General features: G+C 55.9%; 3 protein-coding genes across 3 annotated transcripts; 2 read left to right on the plus strand and 1 right to left on the minus strand.

Moving 5' to 3' along the window:
- Window positions 1–5,171: 5,171 nt before the first annotated feature.
- Window positions 5,172–6,751, plus strand: NCLIV_058000 (putative alanine dehydrogenase; the record flags this gene model as incomplete). Its single annotated transcript, XM_003885356.1, has 2 exons — window positions 5,172–5,390; window positions 5,798–6,751. 2 exons carry the CDS (start codon window positions 5,172–5,174, stop codon window positions 6,749–6,751), a joined length of 1,173 nt encoding a protein of 390 aa, XP_003885405.1.
- A 2,788-nt stretch (window positions 6,752–9,539) lies between these two features.
- On the minus strand, window positions 9,540–17,070 carry NCLIV_058010 (conserved hypothetical protein; the record flags this gene model as incomplete). The annotated part of the gene is made up of 10 exons (XM_003885357.1): window positions 9,540–9,632; window positions 9,999–10,064; window positions 11,083–11,136; window positions 11,718–11,779; window positions 12,416–13,798; window positions 14,239–14,460; window positions 14,709–14,856; window positions 15,150–15,286; window positions 15,893–15,960; window positions 16,979–17,070. The coding sequence occupies 10 exons, from the start codon at window positions 17,068–17,070 to the stop codon at window positions 9,540–9,542; spliced, it is 2,325 nt and encodes a 774-aa protein (XP_003885406.1).
- A 1,900-nt stretch (window positions 17,071–18,970) lies between these two features.
- Window positions 18,971–24,256, plus strand: NCLIV_058020 (conserved hypothetical protein; the record flags this gene model as incomplete). The annotated part of the gene is made up of 6 exons (XM_003885358.1): window positions 18,971–18,982; window positions 19,664–19,732; window positions 20,004–20,708; window positions 21,197–22,081; window positions 22,364–22,894; window positions 23,270–24,256. The coding sequence occupies 6 exons, from the start codon at window positions 18,971–18,973 to the stop codon at window positions 24,254–24,256; spliced, it is 3,189 nt and encodes a 1,062-aa protein (XP_003885407.1).
- Between the last annotated feature and the right edge of the window lie 423 nt (window positions 24,257–24,679).

Here is a 24,679-nt window from a genome sequence, read left to right on the forward strand (position 1 = left end):
CGTTGCTGCTGGAAAACAAGGTTGGTAGGCAGCCGCCTGGAATGAAGGCCTCGAAAGATGCGCGAGCCCGTGCTTCCAGTGATCCACGGGAGAATGCGAATGTGTGAAGTCACGGCGAAAACGAAGGACAGAAGGGCTGAAACGGGGGAAGGAGCAAAATGCAGGCTCGGTGCTCGTTTGTGTTCGTCCCAGTATGGGAAGGCGTCGCGAAAGAAGCATGCAGGAAACAGGGTTGTTCCACAGATTGGCAAGGAACAGGTTTCTAAAAAGAAGTACGAGGCACCAACCACGAAGGCCGATCCTGGCGGGGCGCGAACCAGTGCACCAACTCCCAGGAGATAAAGCGTTTGGTTTGACGGCAGTCGAAAAAGTCGAAAGCAGCGAGACAGAGTGACTGTTCTTCGCGGGGTGCTTTTCCCGCTGAGAATCGAAATGGGAAGAAAAAGGAGACACCTGAGCACGAGGAACTGGCGGCGGCCCGTGGTTGCGTCTGATGTGGCCAGGTGAGGCTCTAGCAAGACCAGAGGCCTCAGAACGCAAAGGGAAAAGCACCGGCTGTCGAGGTCTGGGGCATCTGTTCATCGGGAAGAAACGAATGCTGAGTTTCAATGAGAGATTTCCTCGAACTGGTCGATGGACTCTACACACGTGACGCAAATTTCTAGGGCCGGAGTATATATGCCTGAGGCGACAGCATAGAGTCGTCTATCCGGTGTATCGCCCAGATTAGGAAGAAAGTAAGACGCGCTCAACGAAAAAGGCCGATCCATGAAATATATGATCCAAGAGCAAGTACTGAGTGCAGGAGTGCAAATAAAGTGCCGTGTTCGATGGTTCGCATGCGGCAGCTGTGGCCCACGCAATCTCAGGTTCTTCCTCTATTCGTTCGCGTGTCGGCGGATGTAAGAGGTGAAATTTTAGCACCCCACGGATGTCTCTGTTTGTGGACAAACACAGTTAGTGATTGTGCAAAGGCTGTTCTTCCCTGATTGGCGTTTCTGCCGTTGTGGCCTAGCGAAATCTTTGCGCCCATCGATGCATGCGCCCAAGGGCTGGCACCCGCATGTGATTTTGCGAGCTGTGCGGAGCTTTGTATGTGTATGTATTCCTTGATTTGCCATCTCGTCTCAGATTTTCCAAATTCTTCGATTCAACCTCGCCCTAACGATAGGGACACGATACGGAGCAAGTGTGCGTTGCGAACCAGGTACCGTAGTCTAGTGTGTGAATCAGAGGCCCTACGCGCCGGTGGTTTTTGTTTTCATTTCAGTGCCAATGGTTTACTCTCTGTGCCACTGTCGGTCTCCTCCCTTCTTCTGTGTCCTAGTGCTAGCTAATTCTCGTTCTTCGCTGTCCATTGTTTTACCCAACCTAGCACAGTGTAACGGCTGTCATGGCGGCTGTGCATGACGTATGTTCATTTGTCGCGCGAGCAGTGGATGCGCAAGCCACCGATCTCTTGTGGCCAAAAATTGCTTCTCAAGTTTTTGGTTCCGTGCCGTATTGTGAATAAGATAGCTCATGTTCGCAGATTTTGCGGCCGCACTGGAGGGCGGTTGGTCTGATTTCTCTTTCTGATTCCGTGTTTTTCAAATGGCAGTCACCGCCGTCTTACTTCCACTGTGGCGTTGTACTCTGGTTCTTCTAGCGTTCTGTTTCTCCTTCCTCTCAGGCCTGCTAGCCAACAAATGTGCCCACACAAGGAGACTATGTGACCGACCTAAAGTGGGCAGCGCTTTCTTGATTGCATGCGGGCTCGCCGGCCTCGCTGGACAGGTGCTCGTCACCCAGACTGGGACCGCGCTGTTGTGTGTGGCCGTAACCTTCTTTGGGGCCAGTTTGGGAAGCCGACTGTGTGTCTATGGGATCACTGGTGGTATTGCCAGTGGAAAGTCCACGCTTTCCCGTTGTCTTGCAAACGTTTTGGGCTTTACCGTAATAGACGCAGACGTGATCGCACGCCAAATTTTGCAGCCAGGTCGCGCCGCTTATAAGAAAGTGTTAGCTGTTTTTGGCCCTTCTATACTTGTACCGGGGAAGACGGAAATCAATCGAACTGCACTGAGAGAGGCAGCGTTTAAAAATGAAGAAGCGAGACGGACGTTGAATCGGATCACTCACAGATATATAATCTATGAGATTCTGCGGCAGATATTTTTATATCGTGTCGTTTACATGCGCTCGCGCGTGGCTCTAGATGCTGCCTTGCTAATGGAAACAAATCTGGATTGGATGTGTGCCCCAGTGTTTGTTCTTGCTACTAGCCCAGAGACGCAGATTGAACGATTGACAAAACGGGACGGGCAGAAATGTAGTAAGCAGGCGCTAGAGGCTATGACACGCGCGCAGCTGCCCCTCACAGAGAAGTGCCAACGAGCCGATGTTATTTTTGACAACAACGGTACAATCGACGGCCTCCAATCGAAAGTCACTGCGTACTTTCGGGAACGTGTATAAGCTTTTGCTCTGTGTGGTTCTGAGTCCTGAAGTTGTGGAAGGAAACGAAGAAGCGCATGCACTGTAGTGGCAATTTTGGGCGGAGTGCCGCCGAATGCCTGCCGTTTGATCGAGTTCTCGTAGTGCTTTGGCAATCACTCTGGCCGTGAGGCTGGCTGATCCGCTGGACGGGAACCGACACGCCTTTGAAGGTATACAGCCACATGAAAAGCGAAGGTACCGGTGAATCTCCTTATTCCTCGTATTGGATTCCCTATGAACTTCCGAGGCCGCACAAAAAATGCTTTTCCTTTCCTTTTGAATTCGCTCGCTTGCGCTGCACAGATGAATGGTGACGCGTCTAAAGCTTTATGCAGCAGAAGAGTTCGAGAGGGAGGAAAAGTCAATGAAGAGGAACAAAGAGCGGAAACGAGAATAGATAGAAACACAGGTTCAACGACGGCGTGTTATTCTAACAGTACCTGTAATGTACACAGCCACGATTCGCGTCAGCACACGTTCTTCTTGTGTGTCCTGGTGAGCCCATGTGGAATTTGAAAATGAGGAAGAAAAGCAGGAGGAATAGTATGACGCGGGGCAGGAAGAGAAGGCGAGTTGTAAGAAATGGCGAAGCAAGACAAAGCAGGATGAGTAGAATAATGAGTCAGCGATGAGGAAGGTGGAGAACGTGGAAGAGAGGATGCAGGAGACGAAAGTGAACGATGCGCAAGAAAAGAAAAGAACACATAGAATAAGTTCGAAGAGGGAGTAGTGGAAAGATACAGGTGGAGAGATGAGAAAGAGCAGTGGCTGGATTCACAAAAGCAGCCTCCCGTCCCCACAAGCAGGAACAAACCGGGAGATTGAGCAAAAGATCAGACAACTGTAAGGAGGAAAAGCGGGTGGCCCTACCCGATACCGTGTTTATTTTCGAGGGCGATGGTGGCCGCTGTTTCATACTGAAATACAAGATCAACCGGCTGAAATATGACAGGCGGGGCCGTGACACGGAACTGCATTGCCAAGGGAATTCGTGTGAACTCGCTGCGTGTTTGAGTTTGGAAGTCAGTGTCGGCACGGTGACAAGTTGAAAGGGGCTCCACAAGTTCTTGTAGATGCATGTCTGCATTTGCATGGCGTCCTTGTGACCAAATTCCGATTCCCTATCACCCCGCCACCGTAGCAATCGGGCATATTTCTTGGGTTTTCGAAAAGCGACTGGTTCGCTACGCTAGAGGTCAACCCAGTTGTTGGAGTTCATTCTTGCGGCGTGCAAAGTTATCGCAGAGAACAACCTAACCGTGGTCTAAGGCAGAAGCGCCCAATTTGGCATGTGATGCATCAACAAAGCCATTTCACGCATATAACACATAGCCCCGTCTTTCCGTATTTCAGGTCACTGATGTTAGTGATCACGGCGTACCCGCTCTTCATACCGAGCCCCCCAAACCGCGAAAACTCCATCGCTTCGCGAATTCTATCTACGCGTGTCGCTCTCAGCTGCAGAAAATACCACGAAGGTGGTCAATTTTTTCAGTGTAGTTTGCAGTGCAAAATGCTCCGGAACCCGTAACGCAAGGAGCAAAAAGACTCACGATCCTCAGTTGCAACAATGCGCTGACGACGCTTCTGCGGGGGTGGTATAGGTATGAGGTGTACGGTGACCTCAGCTAGCTGATTTATTACATAGTCAGATTCCGTGAGCGTCAGCGGTGATTCTCCCTAGAAATACAAGTTCTCTTTTGCCAATGAAAAAAGTCCTTCTGTGAGACTTCGCCCAAGCGCATATAGTTCACTGGCGCCTCCACAGATCGGGAATCCCGATGCTTTGCACCGATGGTAAACTGGCATTGCTACTTCTCATATCATCGTTCATATCCACCGCAGAACCGGCCCCCAAGATTGTCAAATGATCTACTGGGGAAAAAAAGAGGGCAACTTATCGCGCTCAGCAAAAAGAGACCGTCCTAGGCCATATGGGCCGACATCTTTTCTTACGACTGCCCAAAAGACGTGTCACCCGCACCTCGTGCCTAGATTCAATTGGACCCGGGGCGAACAGAATTGGATCTGAGAGATCCCCCCGTCAACAAACGAAGTGCGCATCTCATCCTCTACTGAGCCACTCCTCGTTGACGGGTACTGTAGTTTCGCAGAAAAATTTGGATCATGCCTCCTTCCACCTAGAACTGTCTAGTTTCAAATGGTTGTTTCGCATCAAGTTGCGGAGAGCAGCGGCAGATGCGTGTACTGTGCCTGTGAAAAGGCACGCAGCAAACTGGCGCTGGCCGACTCAGTCGGTTTAGCTTCCGGTATTGTCATGGTCTTGGGTGGTTGAGTTGAGGAATCCGTGCCGTCACACAAGCGTAGGCTGTCCATGACCGTGGATCATTGCACAGGATAGAGAAATACGCCGACTGCACTCTTTTCTCGCGGGGGGGTTTTTGCAATCTGGAATATCAGAAGCCCGCGAGAACGATGCGCAGGATCCTCCCCGGGCACGGCGACAGCGCCCTACAGCATTGAATAATGGTTCGGGTGGTGTTCACCTCTCTTGTGACTACTAGGAAATTTACTGCTGTTTTTGAATAGCTTTTTGGTGCGGCATGTCTCACGTTGCTGCTCATTGGAGTCGCGCTGGTTGGTGAACGCCGCTGTTTGTAGCAAATTGGACACAAACATCGCGAAAATCGTCGTTCTGGAGTTCCTGCACAGTCTCGCTCGGAATCGGCAAAATGATTATTGGGTGCCCACGCGAAAGAAAACAGGGTGAGGGCCGAGTTGGTCTCGCGCCGGCCGGTGTTCTGGAGCTTGTTAAAGCTGGTCATACAGTCCTCATTGAGAAGAATGCAGGGGAGAAGGCACATTTCACCGATGAACATTACATTCAACAGGGGGCTGAGATTGTTGCCTCTGTGGAGGAGCTATTTGAACGCTCGGAAATGATTGTTAAGGTACGTCAACATCTTCGATTGGGAAGATCCACAAAGCGATTTTTCCGGAGTAGCTTCGCTTGCTCCATCGTACTGGAAGAAAGGACTTTGTGCGTTTGTTTTTGCGTCCGTCTCATGGGTGCTAGACTGCATGGGCCGCGTATACAGACCACCCCTGCCGACATTTGAGCCAGCTTTTGTTATGCTTTCAGTATTGGTTGTTCTGGTGTTTCAGAAAGGGTTGGTGCAGTTTGCGGGGAGACTAGCCGAACCAGATGATTTCTTTCCTGTTTCCAGTTGGCGTCGACGCGAAAAGTCCTTTTGGAAAACGTCTTTAGCAAACGGGTTGTTATGGTCGTGTGTTACGAGTAGAAAATTAGTCAACGCTGATGCACACCCTGTTGCGCCCGGTCTGTGTAACACAACAGGTGAAGGAGCCGCAGCCGGATGAATGGAAGCTCGTGAAGCCAGGGCAGATACTTTTTTGTTACTTCCATTTTTGCGCGAGCGAAAGTCTCACGAAAGCCATGCTGAAAAGCGGTGCCATATGCATCAGCTACGAGACGGTTCAGAAGGATGGACGGTTACCTCTTCTCGAGCCGATGTCCGAGGTTGCCGGTAGAATGTCGATTCAATGCGGAATGCATTTCTTGGAAACTCCCCACGGAGGATCCGGAGTTTTGCTGTCGGGATTGCCGGGCGTTCGTCGTGGTCGTGTGCTCATTCTGGGAGGCGGTGTAGTGGGAACGAGCGCGGCATCCGCTGCCGCTGGTGTTGGAGCGGATGTTGTGATCTTCGACAAGAATGTGGATCGTCTTCGGACACTTGCAAGCATCATGCCCCCGAATGTGAGCACGCGGTGCGCCGGCGAGGACGCTCTCCTAGAAGAGCTGTCTTTGTGCGACCTTTTGGTTGGTGCCGTGTTAATTCCCGGTCGCAGGGCGCCCAAGATCGTCCGTCGAGAACACTTGAAGCGGATGAAACGCGGCTCTGTTATAGTTGATGTTTCCGTTGATCACGGTGGCTGCGTCGAAACGACACGTGTAACGAGCCACCACGACCCTGTTTATGAAGTGGATGGAATTATTCACTACGGGGTTGCAAATATGCCAGCTGCGGTGGCGCACTCTAGCACACTAGCCCTTACCAACGTCACGCTGCCTTACATCCTGTGTCTGGGGAAGCTTGGGTGGGTGCAGGCGTGTCTGACGGACTCTGCCTTAATGTTGGGATTGAATGTTGCTGAAGGAAAGGTTCTTCATCCAGGCGTGGCCGAGGCTTTTGGCCTTGACAGCGTTCCTCTGAGCGAATTCCTCGAGGGAGCGCAGGGGGCTGAAAATAACAAGCGCCTTGATGGGCTAAAAGGGACACAATATGTGTAAGCCGTCGCGGAGTTTTGAAACGCAGCGAGATACTGAGCTGAGGTTTGTACACAGGGTGTATGACGTTTGCGATTCGGATGCGGAACTGCGGGAGATCTGCAGGGCCGACCTAAATTCATGTGGGGCGTGCATTTGGCACGAACGCGAAACGTGCTGCAACTGCCGGTGGTTGGGGTTCTGCCTTTTTTTCGGCTAGAATCAGAACATGCGAAGTCTTTGCTTTCTCGGTTCTGCAGTGTTGCCTCGGCGCACACTAAGGCAAAAAAAAGGAACTCGCCGACGGTGAAACCTATTGGTTCCACTCGTTAGCACGTTAACCGTAGTACCCCGTCTGGTGTTCCCGCGTTATCTTTCCTCTGCGTGGACAAGTGACAATCTCGTTTCACGTATGCCTGTGCAGTCAGCTACGGTCTCGGCGGGTTCCTCCACTTGAAGTGGCGACTCAAGAGTCGTTCGCTTCACTACCACGATGAAGCTGTTACACAAAACAGTGACAATAACTTTTCACTTCAAATTTTGGTGACGAGCTCGGGGTACTCTAGTATCTCAAGGTTCGGCCTACCGTTGAACAAAGTGCTTCGGCTATATGAAGAGCCACCCCTCAATGAGGAAAGCTAGAATTGTACGACACCTGTCCCTGTCGCCTGCAGTCACAGGATTCCTGTTCACCAGTCTACGTTGTCAGCTAACAGGCACGTCTTGTGGTGCTCATGGTCCGCCGAATTCACGTTCCCGCTAGATACTGCGTCGCTAGGTCACCGTAACGGGAACTCGCAAATGACTTTCTTGTGAGGTTCTACTCTTGAGCTAAGAAGCTCAGCTGCCAGCTGACTTTGTCAGTGTTTGTTTCCTTTCCGATTCACAAAACATGCTAACCTTGTTATTCTGCCCAGCCTGTCTTCGCAGCATCATCCAATTTGAAGGCAACGCAGGTGTGCCATGCTGGGCGCACTGTCCAGCAATTGGTACATTACCGTCAGCAACGGTTGCATCCTTCACAGCGACCGTCGCCTACGCAGGCTAGACACAGCATACCACTGGTTCTTTGCCATTCTTAGAATTAGAAAGAAAGGATGATTGTCAGATCCTATTCCAACCCCACAAGAAGCCATTTTAGACTACTATCTGTGTTCTGTGCTTCCAAGCACGCCAACGGGGCGGTGCGCTCCAGGGCGCTGCCATCCGCGGCGCTCGCACCATGGAGCGCTTCCAGGGCTTTCAAGCGGAGAAATTGAACAAACGAAAGGACGGAAGACGATCACGGGAGAGGTGAATATATCCAGACATATACCAAAGAAGGAAAATCGTGTAGGGGAAAAGACGGGACAGCAGTCAGTACTGGGGGTTACATGCAATGGAAGCCGTCCCTCCATGATGCTTCAAACTTATCGAGTAGTGATTGACTCCCCTAAACCCTTAAAAAAGCAGTCGATGTGAGAGTGGAGAGCGCGGATGTTGCCGTCTTCGTAGGGAAAATAACACCGCCCGGTTTGACATGCCTCGTCCCCCCGCCCAGAAAACCGCATGCTTATTCGGTGGCCAGACCCTGGGTGTTCGATTCACTTGGGGGCGCCACGAGGAGCGCACACAAGAGACGACGCTAACCAAACGGGGTTCCCCTCTCCTGATCCCGTGCAAATACATGGGACAACACCACTTATGCACAGTATGGAGAAGAACCAGGCCGAAACCTAGCACTACGTCTAGTCATCCCCGCGTCATCACCACCCTGCAATCCTCGCTCGGGTCCACGATTGTGAGGAGTGGCAACTGCACCCGCCAGCAGACTAGGCGCGTCTGACTAGATGCACGTGAATAGGGGAATCGAGTACGCTCAAGATGAGAAAACCATCAAACAAAGCGGGCAAGAAAAGGCGGAAACCTAGCTTGACGTCTCCTCTGTTGGGTTCTGCACACGCTCCAGCAGAGTCCAAGATGTAGACGATAGCCGAAACAACGGAAAGAAAAAACAATGGTTCTGAAATCGCCAAATATAGAAACACGAGTACATACACAGCAAGTGCATGCGTGTAAACAGAAGGCAAGAAATGCGCGTTCACACGTCTGGGGCAATGTACACAAGACAGAGCTGCGCTAGAGTCCGGAAAAATGAATCCCGAAAAATGAGGAATCGGGTCTTTTCCCTGTCGCCAGCCAAACCGTAGCTCAGACGATATGAGACTGCATTTTTTCGTTCACCTCACTGCGCCTCCGTCGAATCGAACACACATCTTTGTTCTGCCACTCTCTGTTTAGTGTACTGCATTTGGAACGACGATGTGCAGAGGTCGGTTGTGTACTTCCCCCTCTGGAACTTTTGCTGTAGCTCGTCAAACGCAGTCGCGCAGTTCACACACCAACGGCTCTCGAAATTCACTTCAGGACAGTAGAATGCAACTCTGACCTCCGTTCTACGGATGAAACAGAACAAGCAGCTAGACACCCAATAGGAGGGATTCCAACCACAAGGTCTCTCCTCCCGTGAACCAAGCAACCACACAGAGGCGATACATCACCATCGAGCAAACCGATATGTCAACCCCACAGATCTCTCCCTAACGTCTGCTCAGCAGCCCTTTCGCTGCTCCGTGTCGTCTCTATGACACGCCGACTCCTTCGCGGTTTCGAAATCTTGTAGGAAGTGTTTCACTCTGGCGCATATTTTCTCATGCGGAGGAATAAAAAAAACGAACAAAAACCGGACCTGTTCTCATCAACAGGCTTCTCCAAAAGTTAGCACGAAACATTCTCCGGATCCTGCCGCCTGTAGCAAAAATCATTAGCTCATTTATTTCTTCTTTTTCGTGCTCTTCTCTCCCTCTCGCTTGGGTACCAACGCCTCAATGTCGTAATCGTCATTGTCTGGCTCCTCATGTTCCGCCTGCAAAGACAAAAAAGTCGCAACTCGCGGGTTTCCGACTTTGACGAGAGAAAGCATGGCGGGATTACGGAGTGCGTCCACCCGAAAGTATGCTACCATACTTTTGAAAGAGGGTAACTGCCTTTTTCTTCTCTCTTCTTGCTTGCTCTCGTGTGTGGACGGGGAAGACGACCAAACCCCTAGAAGCGTGTGTCTTTCTCGCCAACCTGCTTCCCACTTGTCCACCCTGTCTTCGAAACAAAGTGACATGCACTCGTATATGCCTCTTGTCGCTACCCCCCAAAAAGAGAGCCTTCTCCTGGGAAAGCACCTGCAGCTCTTAACTCGATGACATCGATGTCACTGCCGCGCTGTACGTCTACTCACTTCCTCTTCCTCTCCCGCATCCGCGCCAGGCAGCTGTCCCTGAAGCCACTGGCCCCACGTTAGGACCTGAGGACGCAACGCCCACGACATCACACGGACTAGCCTCTTTGTTGCATTCACACTGACGAAAAAAGGGATACCCACAGCGCTTTACGGAGGAAACGAGACACCGCAACCCTTGGAGAAGGGGTAAAGCTCTTCATAAGAGGCGAAACCGGTGTATTCAGTTCCTATCCTCACGCCGGGCGCCTCTTCTCTCCTTTATTCCCCACGCTTCAGTGCGATCGCACCAGCGGTCGCGTCAAAACACGGACATGACAAAGCAGACTTGCACAGAAAACCGCTGGCCACGAGATAGGAAACTCTTGCCCAACTGTGTGCAACGAGCAAAAGAGAGTACGTGGAGAAAGCAGCCTTCCACTTTTTGAGACTACAGACGACAACACAGACAGCAACACGCACACGACCGCTTGCTCCTTTGTCTGTAGAACACACAGCAGGAAAATATTGAGTCGGCCTTTACCGCAGTGGTGACGCAAACACCCGCGACCTAATTCAACTCAAAACCGTGAGAAAGTCGCGAGGGGAACCCCGTGACTGTTTTCTCAGGCATTGCTCTTGCTCTTTCCGCACGTCCCAACCCACACGGAGACGCACGACCTGCGAAAGGGACGCCTGCCGCTACCTGCCGACTGTACATACGGCAGGCGCGCTTGAGTCAGACGCCGAGCACGCAACCGTCGAGTTTGGCACTCTATGTAAAGAACCAGCAGCGAAATCGTAATCGAATGAAACAGCAAGCCGTACTCGAACTGCAAAAAAAAAGCCTGAGTCGGGGACGGACGAGAGACTCCACGACGCCAACACCCACTGGCAAAAGCGAAACGTGACGCCAGTCTCCACGCTGAGTTTAGAGACGGTTGCAGTGCATGCAGACATTATCGGTTTAACGGGCCAGCACATTTCCCCCAAAACACTGCGTCAGAACAGATTGTTAACCTAGCCAGATATACGACAAACTCAACTTCTACAAATCTTTCTCGAGTCTGGCTATAAGCGTGAGCTAGACCTGGTTTCCACTCACCTGGAAAAGAACCTCCGTCCGTCCTTCCGTATCATCGTTGTCGTCGTCGAACCACTGAAACGACACAGTATACGGAGCCACAAAAGAATGCCTAATTCACACATGCGCTGACGGCCGACAGCAGCGATGCGACTCGCGCAGCACGATTTTCATTCCAGCAGTGAATGCCCACAAGGAACACGGGACATGCATGGGCAGCGAACAGACATGGAACAGCCGCCACATCCAGCGGCTCACTCGCCGTCGCCGACGCATTCGCTTCAGAATCTCGACAAAAATTTCAAACGACCGCCCAGATCAGCATGACTTTCTGTTTTCTGAACGCTCCTTGTAGAGGAAGACGGACCCCCCCGCACATGAGCGAAAACGCCTTGTTCCCGACCTTCTCTCGCAAAGTGGAAACGGGGAGGCAACGCACGAATCTGTCTACAAAGCGCGAATCCTACGGAACACGTAAAAGCTATTCGTCTCCCTCGTGGCCCGCGTCGTTCGTTTCCTAGGAAACGCTCCAGTGACAAAAGCAACGCGAGTGGATATGCCCAGAAGAGCACAAACGGCAAGCCCCTCAGGATCATTCCCATCGTTCCGCTACTTGCCCGAATAAAGGACGAATCTGGAAGGATCTCGGTTGCGACCATCGCGTCCCATATTGCCTCGATAAGCGCCGTGCACGGGGACAGTCGAGGGCACTTGACAGCTACAGAGGGACAGCAAAAGACAGCCACAAGAAAAAAGCCTGCCACATTGTCTCTGTCAATTTCGTTCTAGGGGCGATCCATGAATGAAACCAAGACCCAACTCTACAAAGAATAAACGTAGACATGATGCTGCCTGCCTGCACAGTTTAGGCGCTCCCTTCTCCGCCAAACCGTGAATCGTAAACTGGTGTAGATCCACCCGGCCACGGTGAGCTAGGACTGGACTGACCCACCGCCACGCAGCCACACGAAACGCCGCGCCGGCGAGTGAAGACTTGTTTCCACTGTGTGTCCCTTGAGCCCGTGGGGGGGGGGGAGGGCCGCCTTCTCGGAAGTGAACGCCTCTCCCCCTCTCTCGTGTTTCAGTTCCCCACCGTTGGTCCCCCTTGCACGCGGCCGAGCTTTGGTTGCCTCAGAGAAGGAACTACCCAACAGACGCCTCTCCCGTGTCCTCTCCGGTGTCCTTCATCTTGTACACAGCTTTCTGAAGAGCTCCACCTTTTCTACGCGTGTGCGTTCCCAAAGGTTCCGCACGCCCCGAGACGACGCTCCGTGCGGTAAATGCCAAAAAGCCGCTTCATGTCTGTGACTCATCACCTGTGCGTTTCTGCGCGTGTCCTCAGTTTTCGTCTTACCTTTGATCATTTTGACCATTTCCTTGATGAGAACCTGATCCTTGTCTCTGACCTGGCTCTTCTCCAGAAGCGCCTTCCACACGTCCTGAACGGGCTTGACGACCTCCAAGACGCCCTCCATGTTTTCTTTGCCTGCGCTTCGTTTGATGACCACCGCCGCGACAACCGCGCACGGGACGATGCTCGCCAACTCGTCCTCGTCTTTGAGGACTGCGACAATGTCGTCGACACCGAGCTTCTTGCTGGGGTCTGTTTCGGCTTGGTCCAGTCCCGTCTCGAGAGCTTGGACAAGCAACAGGATTTCGTCTTCCTTGTGAGTCAACATCTTGACCAGTTCCTCTCTCTTCCTTCGCTGCTCTTCGAATCTCTCCCGTTCACGTCTTTCCTTCTCCTCCTTCTTTTTCTGCAGCTCTTCCTGGCGCTTCAACTCCTCGACGTCTTCCCCGTCGAGACCGGTTCCCGCGGACGGAGACGTGGAGGTCACACCCGCCGCCGCTTTGAAGAGCCTCTGGACCGCCGACTCCTTGGGCGCAGAACCCGGGAAACTGGCGCTCTGCTGGCTCTGCTGGCGGACGCCCGAAGGGACGTACTTGCCGTTCACGAAGCTGCCTCCCAACGCGGCATCTTTGCGTGTGCCCAGACGAACGGGCTGAAGGATCTGCACGGGCTCCTCGACCCGAGTCGAAGAGAAGGAAGACGGCGAAACGTTCTGGCCCCTAGCTGCACTGCTGGCCTCTCTGCTGTCCTCAGAGAGCGACTGGGCCAACGAGGCTGCCGGATGCTGCGCCTGTTGCGTTGCCTGCGAGGCTCGCGCAGCCCGTTCTTCTTCCTTCTTCTTCTCTTCCTCCATCCGCTGTTTCCACTTGGGAACGAACCGCGCTCCGCCTCCACTTGCCGCCTTCGTCTGTGGCGACGACGCCTCACGCAGGTCGTCCTTCTCGCTCGGCGAAGAAGCGGCGCTCTCCTTCTCTCCAACTGACGAAGGCGCGGGCGTCGAGGCGGGCACCGCGCCGTTGCCAACGTCATTGGCTGCCGCCGGACGAGGCGCTGCGGCAGGCGCTTTCCGAGGCGAGTTGGGCTCCAGAAACGCCGCGAGACGTTCGTTCTGAACAGGCGGCGTTCCGGCAGCGCCCGAACTCCCGCGAGGCCCCGCCCCTTTCTCGTCTTTCCCAACTGCCGGGGTCCGCTTGGAAGGAGGCACATAACGCCCAGGCTTGCTCTCCACCGACGACTGAGACTCAAGGGGACGAGACGAGGGCAGTGCGGGAGAAGCTCCGCCGTTCTCCACAGGCGGCGACACGTTTTCTCTCTCCACTTTCTTCAGGCGGCTGCGCAGCGACCGAAGATGCTCCGGGCGGGAGTCGGACGATTGCGCAGCAGAGTCTGCGCGCACACATGCGGTGAAAAGCCAATCAACATCCAATGCCTTCGCATCTTTATCGTCTTCCAACCGATGCCGTCAGCCACCCGAATCGAGCGCCTCAAGCTGAATGAAGCTGAGGGGCAACAAGCCGTTCCCTGCGACGCTCCTATCCTTCCCCGAGCGGTGACCACGTTAGCCGGGAGAGTCTGCTCCTCGTCTGTCCGTGTGTGTACTGCCACGGTGCCGCGAATCAACGTGGAGCAAAGCCGACAAACGGGATACCCGAAAGAGCGTGAACCCTTTCCTGTTGAAAAGCGTTCGATTTTAAACGGAGCAAACGGACTCTAATATACATTTGCACGAAGGAACGCGGACTTCCCCTCTCCACGGCCGCCCTTTGCATGTCGCCATCATTTCCCGCCCTACCACGTCTCCTTCCGCTCGCCGCTTGTTGACCTACCTGCGGCCGAGCCCACGGTCGCTCTCGCCCTGTCCCTGACTGCAGCGAAGTCGAGATCTTCGTCGTCTTCTCGAGGCCCTCTCTGGCCAGCGAAGCTTCCTTCTCTTTGGGGAGTGGATTTGCGGAGATCCGCAAAATCCAAGTCTTCCTCGTGCTGGCGATTCCCCGCATTCCCTCCGCCTCGACCTACATCGCCCGGACCCCCGGCCGGAGGAGTGTTCACTGAGCATCGCCACAGATCGACACAGACGCGAAGACCTAGACTCTGCCCCGTGTGTTCTTCCTGTCTCGAGTGCCGCCTTTTCTCTCCCGCTCTACTGCATGCTTCCGCTGATCCGGTCGTTCTCGTTCTTCTCACGTCGCACATATGTGTGCGCACTCAGCGCAAACCCTTCACTTCACCCTGCACTCGCCTGCTTCTGCCGTTCCCCCGCGTGGCCAGCCACGTCCCTTCTCCGCTTCAGGCTTACCTTTCGACGCTGATCGGAGCACGCCCAGATCCGCGTCTTCCTCGTCACCCCTTCCGCGTCCCGCTCGTTCTCCCCCGTCTTGTTCACGAGGCGGCAACGGAGCCGATCGCCTCCACGGCTCGTCGGGGAGCTCGACCTCTTGCGGGCGCTGGGAGAAAACCGAAACATCCGCATTCACGGGAAGAAGACGCTCACATTTGGGTGCTGAACAGTCTGTACACGGGTAGAAGCTCTAGGGAAAAGAGACAGTCAAAAATGGACACCTCATAAGCGTTGCAACAGGAACAGAAAGCCTGGATATCATCCCATCTGACACATTCTCGTCGTTTCCCCCCCACCTGGCCAAGGAGCGCTGCCCCAAAGAGGACTGTTTTTCACCCGCACGAGCAGAAAGCCAGACTTTTCCCAGCTTCGCCAGACCGTGTTCCACGCATTTCTCACCATTCGTCCTCCGTCGCGCCGCATGCCTTCCATGCTGCGGCCCCCCGGGCCTCCTGGCCCGAAATTCGCGCCCTCGCTCTCTCTCCTCCACTCGTCGTCGTCGGAGTCGTCCATCCGGTCTGCCCAGCGGCCGCCTCCTACGCAAGCAGAACAGCGCAAAGATCCACCGCGTTACCTTGGGATCCCCCCTGCGCCCCACGTGGCGCTTCAGAAACTGCCGTGCCTTCGGTTCCACACACGGGCGCGCGAACAAATCAGCTGCGTTTCTCTCGCGTGTGTCCAGTTTCTTCGGCCAGAAAAACCGCCGGTGCCAGTGTTTCTGCTGCCTGGCCCAGTGAAGGAGACGTAGAGCAAGGCCCCATCCGAATGGATAACACGCGAAGACCGAGTGCAGTAGAAGCGGGGGGGGGGGGGGGGGGAAACTCGGCTCCTATGTACAACACCAGCCCCGAGACGACACCCCGCTCTACAACTGGAGTGCAACGAAATTCCAGTAAATGTGGCAGTGCCTCGGCTGCATCAACAGTTCGGTCCCTCTCTCTCCTTCACGTAGCCGGCACACCGCCTCTCCGGCCCCGGTCCGTTTTCGTCCTTTGAACGACGGAAGACGCTTCTCGAGCCGCCCAAAACAGAAGGGGAAAGATGAGACAGAATGCAAGGAGAGCGCACGCCGACAAGTACGTGAAGAGAACTCACAGCCTAGAGCGCCGCGCTGTCTCGTTCTTTCAGGAAGTTAGTCTTACCTGGTCCCAGTTTCCGCTCGCGTTCGCGTTCCTTCTCTGCCGCTGCAAGAGCGGCTTCGTCGACCGGCCTGCAGCCAGAATGCCCCGGACAGTCACAGAAGTCAGCACGAGTTAGTCAAATCGTGTCACGAATCTCACTTGCTCCCCGATTCGCCTTCCGCTTTCAGTTTTTTCTCCATTCAGAAAATGCCGAACAAAAACCAGTAACAGGACATGGTCGGGAACGACCCTTTCTCATGCGAACCCGGAAAGCAGAGGGCACACACAAACTGAACCACACAGTCGCCAATTCCTACGAGAACCCCTTCACTCACAGATCCGGCGGCTGGTACGGAACACGGTATGAAGCACCGGGACAGCCTCTCCCATGCCCGCCACTCTAACCGGTGTCCTTTCTACACACTTGCAAGCGTGGGATACACGCAGCCAGGCAGGTTAGCAACCCATCAGCCCAGCCGTAACACGCCTTCCCACCGCTCCGCCCGTTCATAAAAAGAGGGGATTTGGGGAACACTATGCCGCACTGAAAAAGGCGTTAGACGACGCACAAAGCCGAAGACATACAACTGTGTGCAAATGGCCACTACGAGAACACGAAAACGGTGTCGATATATCAACGAGGCAGCGGCCTCTATCCTACGCCGTTTCCTCGTCTTCCCCGTTTGCGGTGTATGTACACCACCGACTGCCCCCTTCCTCAACTTCCCAGCCGGGTCCGGTTCCTGTCTGGTCGCCTCTTTATTTACACGTCAGAGAGGTTTTCATCACGCCGAAATTTTCCGGAATTGTGTGCGAACGTTTCTAAACGCAGTTGAAAATGCCTGTCCCATTGCTTCGTCCAGCTCGCAAGGCCGGTGATGCAAAGCCATCTTCTTTTGCGGCTCTGTTGTTCCTTGCAGCGTTTTTCTTTAACTGCCCGATCGGGGAACCGTGTGACACTTGTAGCAGAGGTGGAGACTCGGAAGATGGACTGAGAAAGTGCGTCGGAAACGAAAAAGGGAGAGTATTAACTTGATCCTCATCGATTACAATCGATTTCGTAGGTCCCAACGAACCCTATGCGATACGCGAGTCTGCTCAACTCACTTCGGTGCAGACGGGAGGAGCGTCACCCCGACGCCCATCTCGCGCTGGAGGTCGCGCAGATTGACGGAAATGCCTTTCTTCTTGGGCGCCATTTTGCTGCAGAGAAAAAAGCTCCTTCCAACCGATGAAAGGAACTTGATCTTCGGACGGTCGCGTCGCGGGAAGCGCGGCTACATGCAAAAGTTCGGGAGTGTACGGGAGAAAAAGTGACACACAGAGGGGGAGAAATGTGCGCTTTGTGCACGCGAAGAAGGGCGAGAGACTTTCGACGTACGCAATTTTGCGGAGACAGGCAGGAGGAAACGTCAACGGAAAAGAGGAAGGGGGGAAGCGGCTCTGGCACGGAGAGGTAGAGATGAAAATCGCCCAGAAAACAGCGAAACGCAGAAAATGAAAAAAGGCTAGAAATCGCTGAGCTCTTCGCAGAGGTGTGTGCCTGAGAGCACCCTTCTCCCACCAAACGAGAAAAAACGGAGTGGGCAATTGGGAAAAGAAGCAAGGCACAAAAGAAAAAAGATTCAGAATTGGCGGGCCGCCTAGCGAAAACGAGGTTTCCGTGTTTTTTTCGACAAAACAGAGAGCAAAGCTACACCCCCTTTCGTCTTTTTTCGAAAAAACAGAGGAAAGTTGAACGCGCCTCGGGGTCCCCCCTCAAAAACTCGGCAGAGAGGGCGGCGGGAAAACCGTGCTCGATGCGTTTTTCGATATGTCTCTGCGAAGACGCTTGCGGGTTCGCCCCTCCCTCGAAAAAGTCGACGCGGGCGTCTGCTCTCTTCGCATCGGCCTCTCCGTTGCCATCGCTCTCTCTTCCCTCAACTAGACACAGCACACCGTGTCACCAAGCAACGCGAGTGCAGACTCCTCGTTGCCTGCATGTGGCGCTCGCGGAAGACGCGAGCGGAAATCCACTTCCAGTCTCTCACCCTCCAGCAGTCTCTCTGCGCCTCCGGAGGAAGTCCCCGCAAATAAGCCGACCCCCTGACGATCTACCTGAACCCGATTCCGGCAGGTTTCCCCGTCCACGATTCCTCGAGATGCTGACGTCCACGGAAAGAAACAGAGAAGAAGGCGGCGGGAAACGCGATCTCAAGAAAGAAGGCAACGGGGAAACGCGGTCTCGGGCCACACACAAGTCTCCGAGAAACACGCGAGCAAGCACGGAGCAAGACACCCGCAACGCCGATGCCGCTGTTTCACGGGGCAAAATCGTTTTGCGGCAGCGACGGGCTAACCGTCTCGTCTGTGCAGCTGAAAAAACATGCACCCGCTACACTGGACGAACGAATGTTTTGTCCTGCGGAAAGAACGCGTTCTGCAGACACCTGCGTGTGAGCTGACGAAACGGAACTGGAATTTCCCTTTCCGTGTCGCCGAATGCCTTGTGCAGCCGAGTCACTTCTCGACTGTCCTGGCGTCGTTCGCGCGTCTGTTTGGACTGGCGGTTTCCTCGAGGATGGCTACCGCATTTTAAGTAGACTTTTTTCGTGAGTCTGCCACCGAGAGAGCGGGTTTCTCCGGCTACCAAACAGGTTCTTCACCTCGCAATCCACAGCCTCGTGCCTCGTTCCTATTGCTCTCGGTTTTTTCGTTCATCCTTCTGCTCCGTCTTGCTCCTCCTCGTCCATCTTTTCTTCCTCGACGTGTCTTCTCTTCCACCCTCGCCGGTTTTCTTCCCTTCCACCCGCGCTGTTTGCCCACGTCCCTTAGCCTTCCCGATTCCTTTCTGGCTCGGTTGATACTTCTTTTGCCTTGCTTTTCCGGCCCTCGCCCCTCTCGGTGTTCGATCTGGCCTTGTTCTCGCTTCCCAACGTACCGATTTTTTCCCTGGGACACTTCCAGCGTCTTTGGGTTTCTGCGCCTCTCCGAAAACAGGCTTGAAGAAATCGGTGACGTCTCTCAAAAAAACGCGAAACCGGAAACTTTACGGCGTTGCTAGGGGCTCAGGGTGGCCGGGGGATTCCGATCGCTTCCCTGTTCTTTGTTTCCAACGCGATGAACGGCTATGTAAGTTCCTAGATCTCAAAAAACTGGTGGAAGTCGCATCAAACCTCGGACACGGTCCCGAGATGCAGTGGGATCTGTTCCCATGCCTCAGGCGTACACTTTTCGTGTGCACAAAGTTATCTAAAACGGTAGATCGTTAGCGCCTCTGTTCTCGTGCTTCTCTTGTTGCCTACACATGCAGACTTCGTCTTGAGATTCTTGCCGCTAGCTTGCGCAACGGACCACGTAACAAGGCTCCCAAACACGCCTGTCCATTTGTTTCCCTCTCACGTTACACAGCTGGCCTCCGCCGAGTTTTGAAGTCTCTTTCGCCCGCACGTGCGAACTTGAATGGCAAGATGCACGGCGTGGACGGTCACTGGGCTTCCAGGGATTTTCTTTTTTGCATAAAGAGTCTGCCCACACACTTTTTCACTGCTCCGCTGTCGGCATGCTCTTGCCGTTTGCCACATGCATTTCCGCTTCGTCTTCTCTGAGGTTGCGCCCGTGCCCTAGCCTCAATCGCGGGCGGCCTGTGTTTGCTTCTGTGTGTCTCTGGTTCCACCGTCTCTCTGCTCCTCTTGTCTCTGCGCTTGCCGCCTCTCTGCGCTTTTTCTCCGGTCTTCCCTTTTCAGGTTTTGTCCATTTCATGCGGCCTCTCGTCTCTGTTTCTTTCACGTTCTCCGTCTGCTTTTTCTACAGATCGAGAGGGGCGACGAGCGCCGCCGCCGGGCGGCACAGGCCCGAGCGGGACTGCCGGGGACAGAAGTGGTACGTCGGATCTCGCGAAGGAAACACCGCTCCCTTCTCGTTTTCTCCTCGGTGTCAAGAAAACGCTTCACCCCGTGCTGCGCCGTCTCCAAACTCAACTGCATGCCTGTGGTTTTGCTTCGCGGGGGAACGCCTTCGCCGCGATAGCTCCTCCCCGCATCCGTTCCACGCTGCTGTTCGCGTGGCGTCAGATGCCGCCGGGTTCTCGAGTGCCAGCGGTGGTTCCAGTGACGATGCTTCGTTGCTCTTCTTCTCCGGCCTGTCTCTTCAGGGCTCCCCGTCGGCCTCGGCGTCTCCGCGCTCGCCACTCAGCTACGGCCAGTCTTCGCCTTCGGCGATGCCCTTTTACTTCTCGGAGTCTTCCGCAGATGCGTACTCTTCGTGTCGCCAGCGCGCCGCGTGTCTCCAGGCGGAGGCTGCCGAGAGCCGGGACAAGGCGAGCTGTCTCCGAATGGGGGCCCAGCGGTCACGTCTCCTGTCGCTGGCCGCCATGAAGGAGACACAGGCCGAGGCGCTGCGTGCGGCGGCCGATGCGGCGGAGCGCGAGGCGGCCCTCGTGGAGGAGAGAGAAAGTGGACGGAGGAAAGAGCGGAGAGAGGAAAGGCCGAGAGAAGAGAGGGGAAGATTTGGCGAGTCCGACGCGTTCGCGCCGCCAAGGTCGCCCGCGTCGCCGGCAGCCAAGTCACAGCGAAGTTCCGGCAGGTGGAGCGGGGGTCCTGAGGAGAGGTGCGAAATGCCGAGAGAAGTCTTCGCAGACCGAGAGGATCGCCTGGGAAGAGAATACCAACGGGGACTCGACAGAGAGGTGCCGACAAGACCGGAAACGGCGACCAGGGACGAAGACTTCGAGACGGAACTCTACGGGGGAACGCGCCTCAGAGAGACACTCAGCCTCGCGGGGGCGTTTCCGTCCAGAAGTGGGGAAAACGCTGAAGAACAGGGCGGACGCATCAGGGACGCAGGCATCGCTTCGAAGGTAAGAGCCAGGAAAGATGAAGGTCTGGAACAGCACCGGAAACGACGATGCACTCCTCGCTTCGTGGTGTGATTCCTGCTGTGAAGGGCGTCGTCGTGGGCTTCCGTTCTCCTCTCCTGTCTCGGCACTGTTGGCGTCTCAAGTTTCTCTTTCCTGCTCCCCAGAAAAAGCTTATAAATAATCCTGTCTCGTGGCCAAGATCTGCGCAGATTCGGGTGTCTGGTTTGTGTGTCCCCGTTTTCTTTTTGCGGCGCCGGGCCGTCTCCCCTCTCCGTCTCTTGCTGCTGCCTCTCTGTCCTTGGCTTTTTGCGGTCGTCTCGCTTTTTTGCGGGTACCTGCTCTTCATCGTTCTGTCCTCGTGTCCTCGGGTGTGTAGTGCAAACATCTTCCTCGATTTCCACGCGGGCGATCCTCTGTCGTCTCCCGGCAAGAGCGCTGGACAGTTTCCCCTTTGACCCGGTTTCTGTGCGCGCGTCTCTCTCCTCCAGGCTGAACCTCCTTCGCGGGCCGAGCCCCCGTGGGTTCGGCGAGCCCAGGCGCTGCGCCTCGAGGCGGCCGAACACCGCGACCGGGCGCAGTGCGTTCGCGGCTCCAAGCAGCGAGGCTTGTTGATCATCGCCGAGAAGAAGGAGCGAGAAGCGGAGGCGCTGCTGGCGTCTCACGGCCGGGAGCCTCGGCCGTCGCAGAGCATCACTCCGCCCGCGGGGCCGGAGCCGTCGTTCGACTTCCACGAGGCGTGGGCGACGTCGGAGGCTTCCGTGCGGCGTCGCTGGGACCTCCGGCCCGAGTCGAGTGTTTCGGCGAGCAGGCTTTCTCGTGGAAGTCCCGAGGACGCACGTTTCCGCCCGGCAAGTTGCCGCGAGGAGCCCGAGAGTGTCCCGCTGAGACGCGGGGCTGTCCCCGATCCGGCGGAGCCGCCCTTCCGCTCCGCGAGAGACGGGTTTCCAGAAGAGGACGTCAGAGAGGCAGCCGACAGGCAGCGTCTCGTACAAATCAGACAGCTCCAGGAAGAGGCAGCCTGCGCGAGGGACAAGGCCGTTCTCGTTCGCGGCGCCAAGCAGAGGGCCCTGATCAAGATAGCTGAGCACCGGGAACAGCAGGCGGAACTGCTGATGCGAGACGGCGAGGAGCAACTCGAAAGAGCGGAGGCCCCTACGAGAGAACGGGGAGACGAACGCGCTCGGCCCGCGTCTGCCGACATGCCGCCGTGGCTGCGTGACGAACAGGTTGCAAAAAGCCGAACGCGACGGTCGGAACAGATGGAAGCGATCCCTGAACTGGACCGAACGAGGGACCGCCCAGACCCCCGCAGGGCTGCGATGTTGGCGCCCGCAGGAGACGCGTGCAGCGACGACGGGCTGCCCGCAACTCTGGTAAGCCAGCCAAGGTGTGTGAAGTCCAGTTCTCCTTCCCGGTTGGGTTTTGTCTCCTTTCTTCGCGTTTTGGCTTCAAGACGTGCTTTTCCGCCGTTCTTTGTTGGGTCTCAGAGCGTCCAGGTTCTCTGTCCGTTCTGATCTGGTCTCCCTCGCTACAGTCTGGCGCTCTTCCGTGCGCCGCATGCGGGGTCCGTGCAGATCGCCTTCTCCGCGGCAAGGCCTTCCCCGATCTTTTGTGCTTCAGCTCGTGTGGCTCTGCGTGTCCGTTTCTCTGTGCAGAGCTGTCTGTCCCCGCATGCCTTGTCCTCACTGTCGCCGCACGTCGTCTCCGAGATCCACAGACTCTCCAGGGAGGTGGACGTTCTTCGCGACAAGGCTGCGTGTTGCAGCGGAGCGAAGGCCCGTCAGCTGAGGTCGATGGCAGACATCAAAGAGCGCCAGGTGGAGGATCTCGTTCGCCCTCCGCCTCCGAGGGCCCCTCCCGGGGGGCCTCAACTCGCCCCGCCGGCGAGCGCTGCCTCGGAAGCCGCCTACGTCCGTGGAGCCTCGGGGAAGTTCCCAGTCTCGTGGCCCGGGCAAGCCATGCTGGGGACTCGGCCTGGGGGCGCCGAGCCGCAGGTGCCTTCTGGGGCGGTTCACAGTCCGGGTGTGCAGTTGCGCGTCCCCTCCGTCTCGGGAGTTCCTCCCCAGTTTGAAGTGCCCAGCGAGAAAGCCTCAGCGGCGCTGGGTGGTGCAAACTCTTCACAGCTGGGGGATGAACAAACTGAAAGGCGCCAACTCAGCGCGGGCGACCTCGCCGATGAGAATCATGTAAGGCAGCGCCTCGACGAGAGACTGATGGGGGCGCGGGATCTGGCTGTTCCTGTCGCTCGCGATTATCCCTTCTCTGGAGGCGAGGCGGTGGTGGGATGCCCCAGTTTGGCCACACGTGAGTGGGTGCACGTTCCTCCGAGCGGCCCGCGCGAGCTACCAGGGGAGGGGTTTTGCCTCCTGGGTTCGAGAGAGAGACGGAGATGCGTTGGCTCCTCGAGGCGAGGGCAGTCCCCTGGGAGATCGGGAGGAGAGCACGAGTCAGAAGAGGAGTGCAAAAAGACACTTTTTCCGCGTGTGCACCACAGGGAAGTCTGAGTTTTCACACTGCTAAACGCGTCCGCCGCGCCTTGTTTTCCGCGTGTGTTTTCACAGCCCCTGGCCGACAGCGCCGACTGGCAACGGTACAACCAGCTTCTCAGAGAGGCCCGCGAGCACCGGGGAAAGGCGGCGTGTGTCGGGGGTGCGCGACAGCGTCAGCTTCTCGCCATTGCGGCAGCCAAGGAGCGCCTGGCGGGGGATCTGAAGGTCAAGGTGGAGGAGGCTCTCCCACCCGGAACGCGACTGGACGCGCTGGGGCGGATTCGCCAAGACCAAAGGCGCGTCTCTTCGCACGGACGCGAAGAGTCGCCCCTCGTGCTCCCCCCTCCTCGGCTCACGCGGTTCACGACTGGCGAAGAGCCGGGGTCTCCCGAGGAAGCGTCTGACGACGTGGCAGTCGAAGCCTCGAGATTCGCATGCATGTCTCCTCGCGTCGCTCAAGTTGTCAGTGAAGGCAGGGTGCGTAGAGGGGGCCTGCTACAGCGCCCTCCGTATCTGGTGGCCGGAGGCCCAGACCACTGTGAGGCGCCTGCGCCTCGCTTGGCGGATGCCGAGGAGCCGCCGAGGCCGACGCTGGAGGAGTTGAAGAGACAGCACGAGCTCCTGCAAGAACAGCTGCATCTCGTCGAGGAGCAACTGCAGCTTCACCGCGAGCGCCAGGCGCACGAGGAGCAACGGCGGCGTCTGGAGGCGATGGAGAAGCTAGAGAGAGAGGAGAGGGAAGCGGCGAAGCAGCTGAGTGAAGAGACCGACGCCGACGACGCGTTCCTGAAGCGTCAAGACCCGCACGGCGTCTTCCCGGTGAAGACGGAACAGCCGGTCGCGCCGTCGCGAACTGGGACGCAAGAAGAGGGAGATCTTGCTGCGACTGAGGAGACGCCTCGGTTGGGCGAGACCGGAGACGGCTGCAACGAATCCCAGAAAGCCGGCGATGCGTCAGACAGCGGGTTGGACCCCGAGGACGGCCAGGCCGGCTTGGACGACGCAAGCAGCAAACAGAGTTGGACTCTCGCGGAAGACGACGCGGACGAAGGGGCCTAGGGATTTGAAGGGGGGAAAGCGCAGGGAACATCCGGAGAGTGGACGGGGGAAAGCCACAAGACGGGGAAGTCGCCCGCGCCCCGTGTGGATGGCTGAACAAGGCACGAAGTTTGGAGCAGAGCGAGGCGAGCTGCGACTCGCAGCGACAGACTCCTTTCCCGGGCGGCGAAATCGAGAGAATGCGCGCGGGCTGGGGAAGGGCCGTGCGTGGGAGTCCAAGAGGAGTCCACTTTTTCGTGAGTCTGTTGGTAAAAAGTGGCGTGTTCTTATTGTCAGTGGCTATAGTTTTCTGTTTGTAACCAAAAACTTTTTTTCGAGGGGGAACTTGGCGAAATTTTTTTCCCGGTTTCCCTGCTGTACGACGGGGCGCCGCTTCTCAAAAGTGCTTTGGGTTCAAGTTTTGAATCCGCCGCGAATCCCTCG

Source organism: Neospora caninum, chromosome XI, assembly GCF_000208865.1.
Source record: "Neospora caninum Liverpool complete genome, chromosome XI".
Classification (NCBI taxonomy): Eukaryota; Apicomplexa; class Conoidasida; order Eucoccidiorida; family Sarcocystidae; genus Neospora; species Neospora caninum.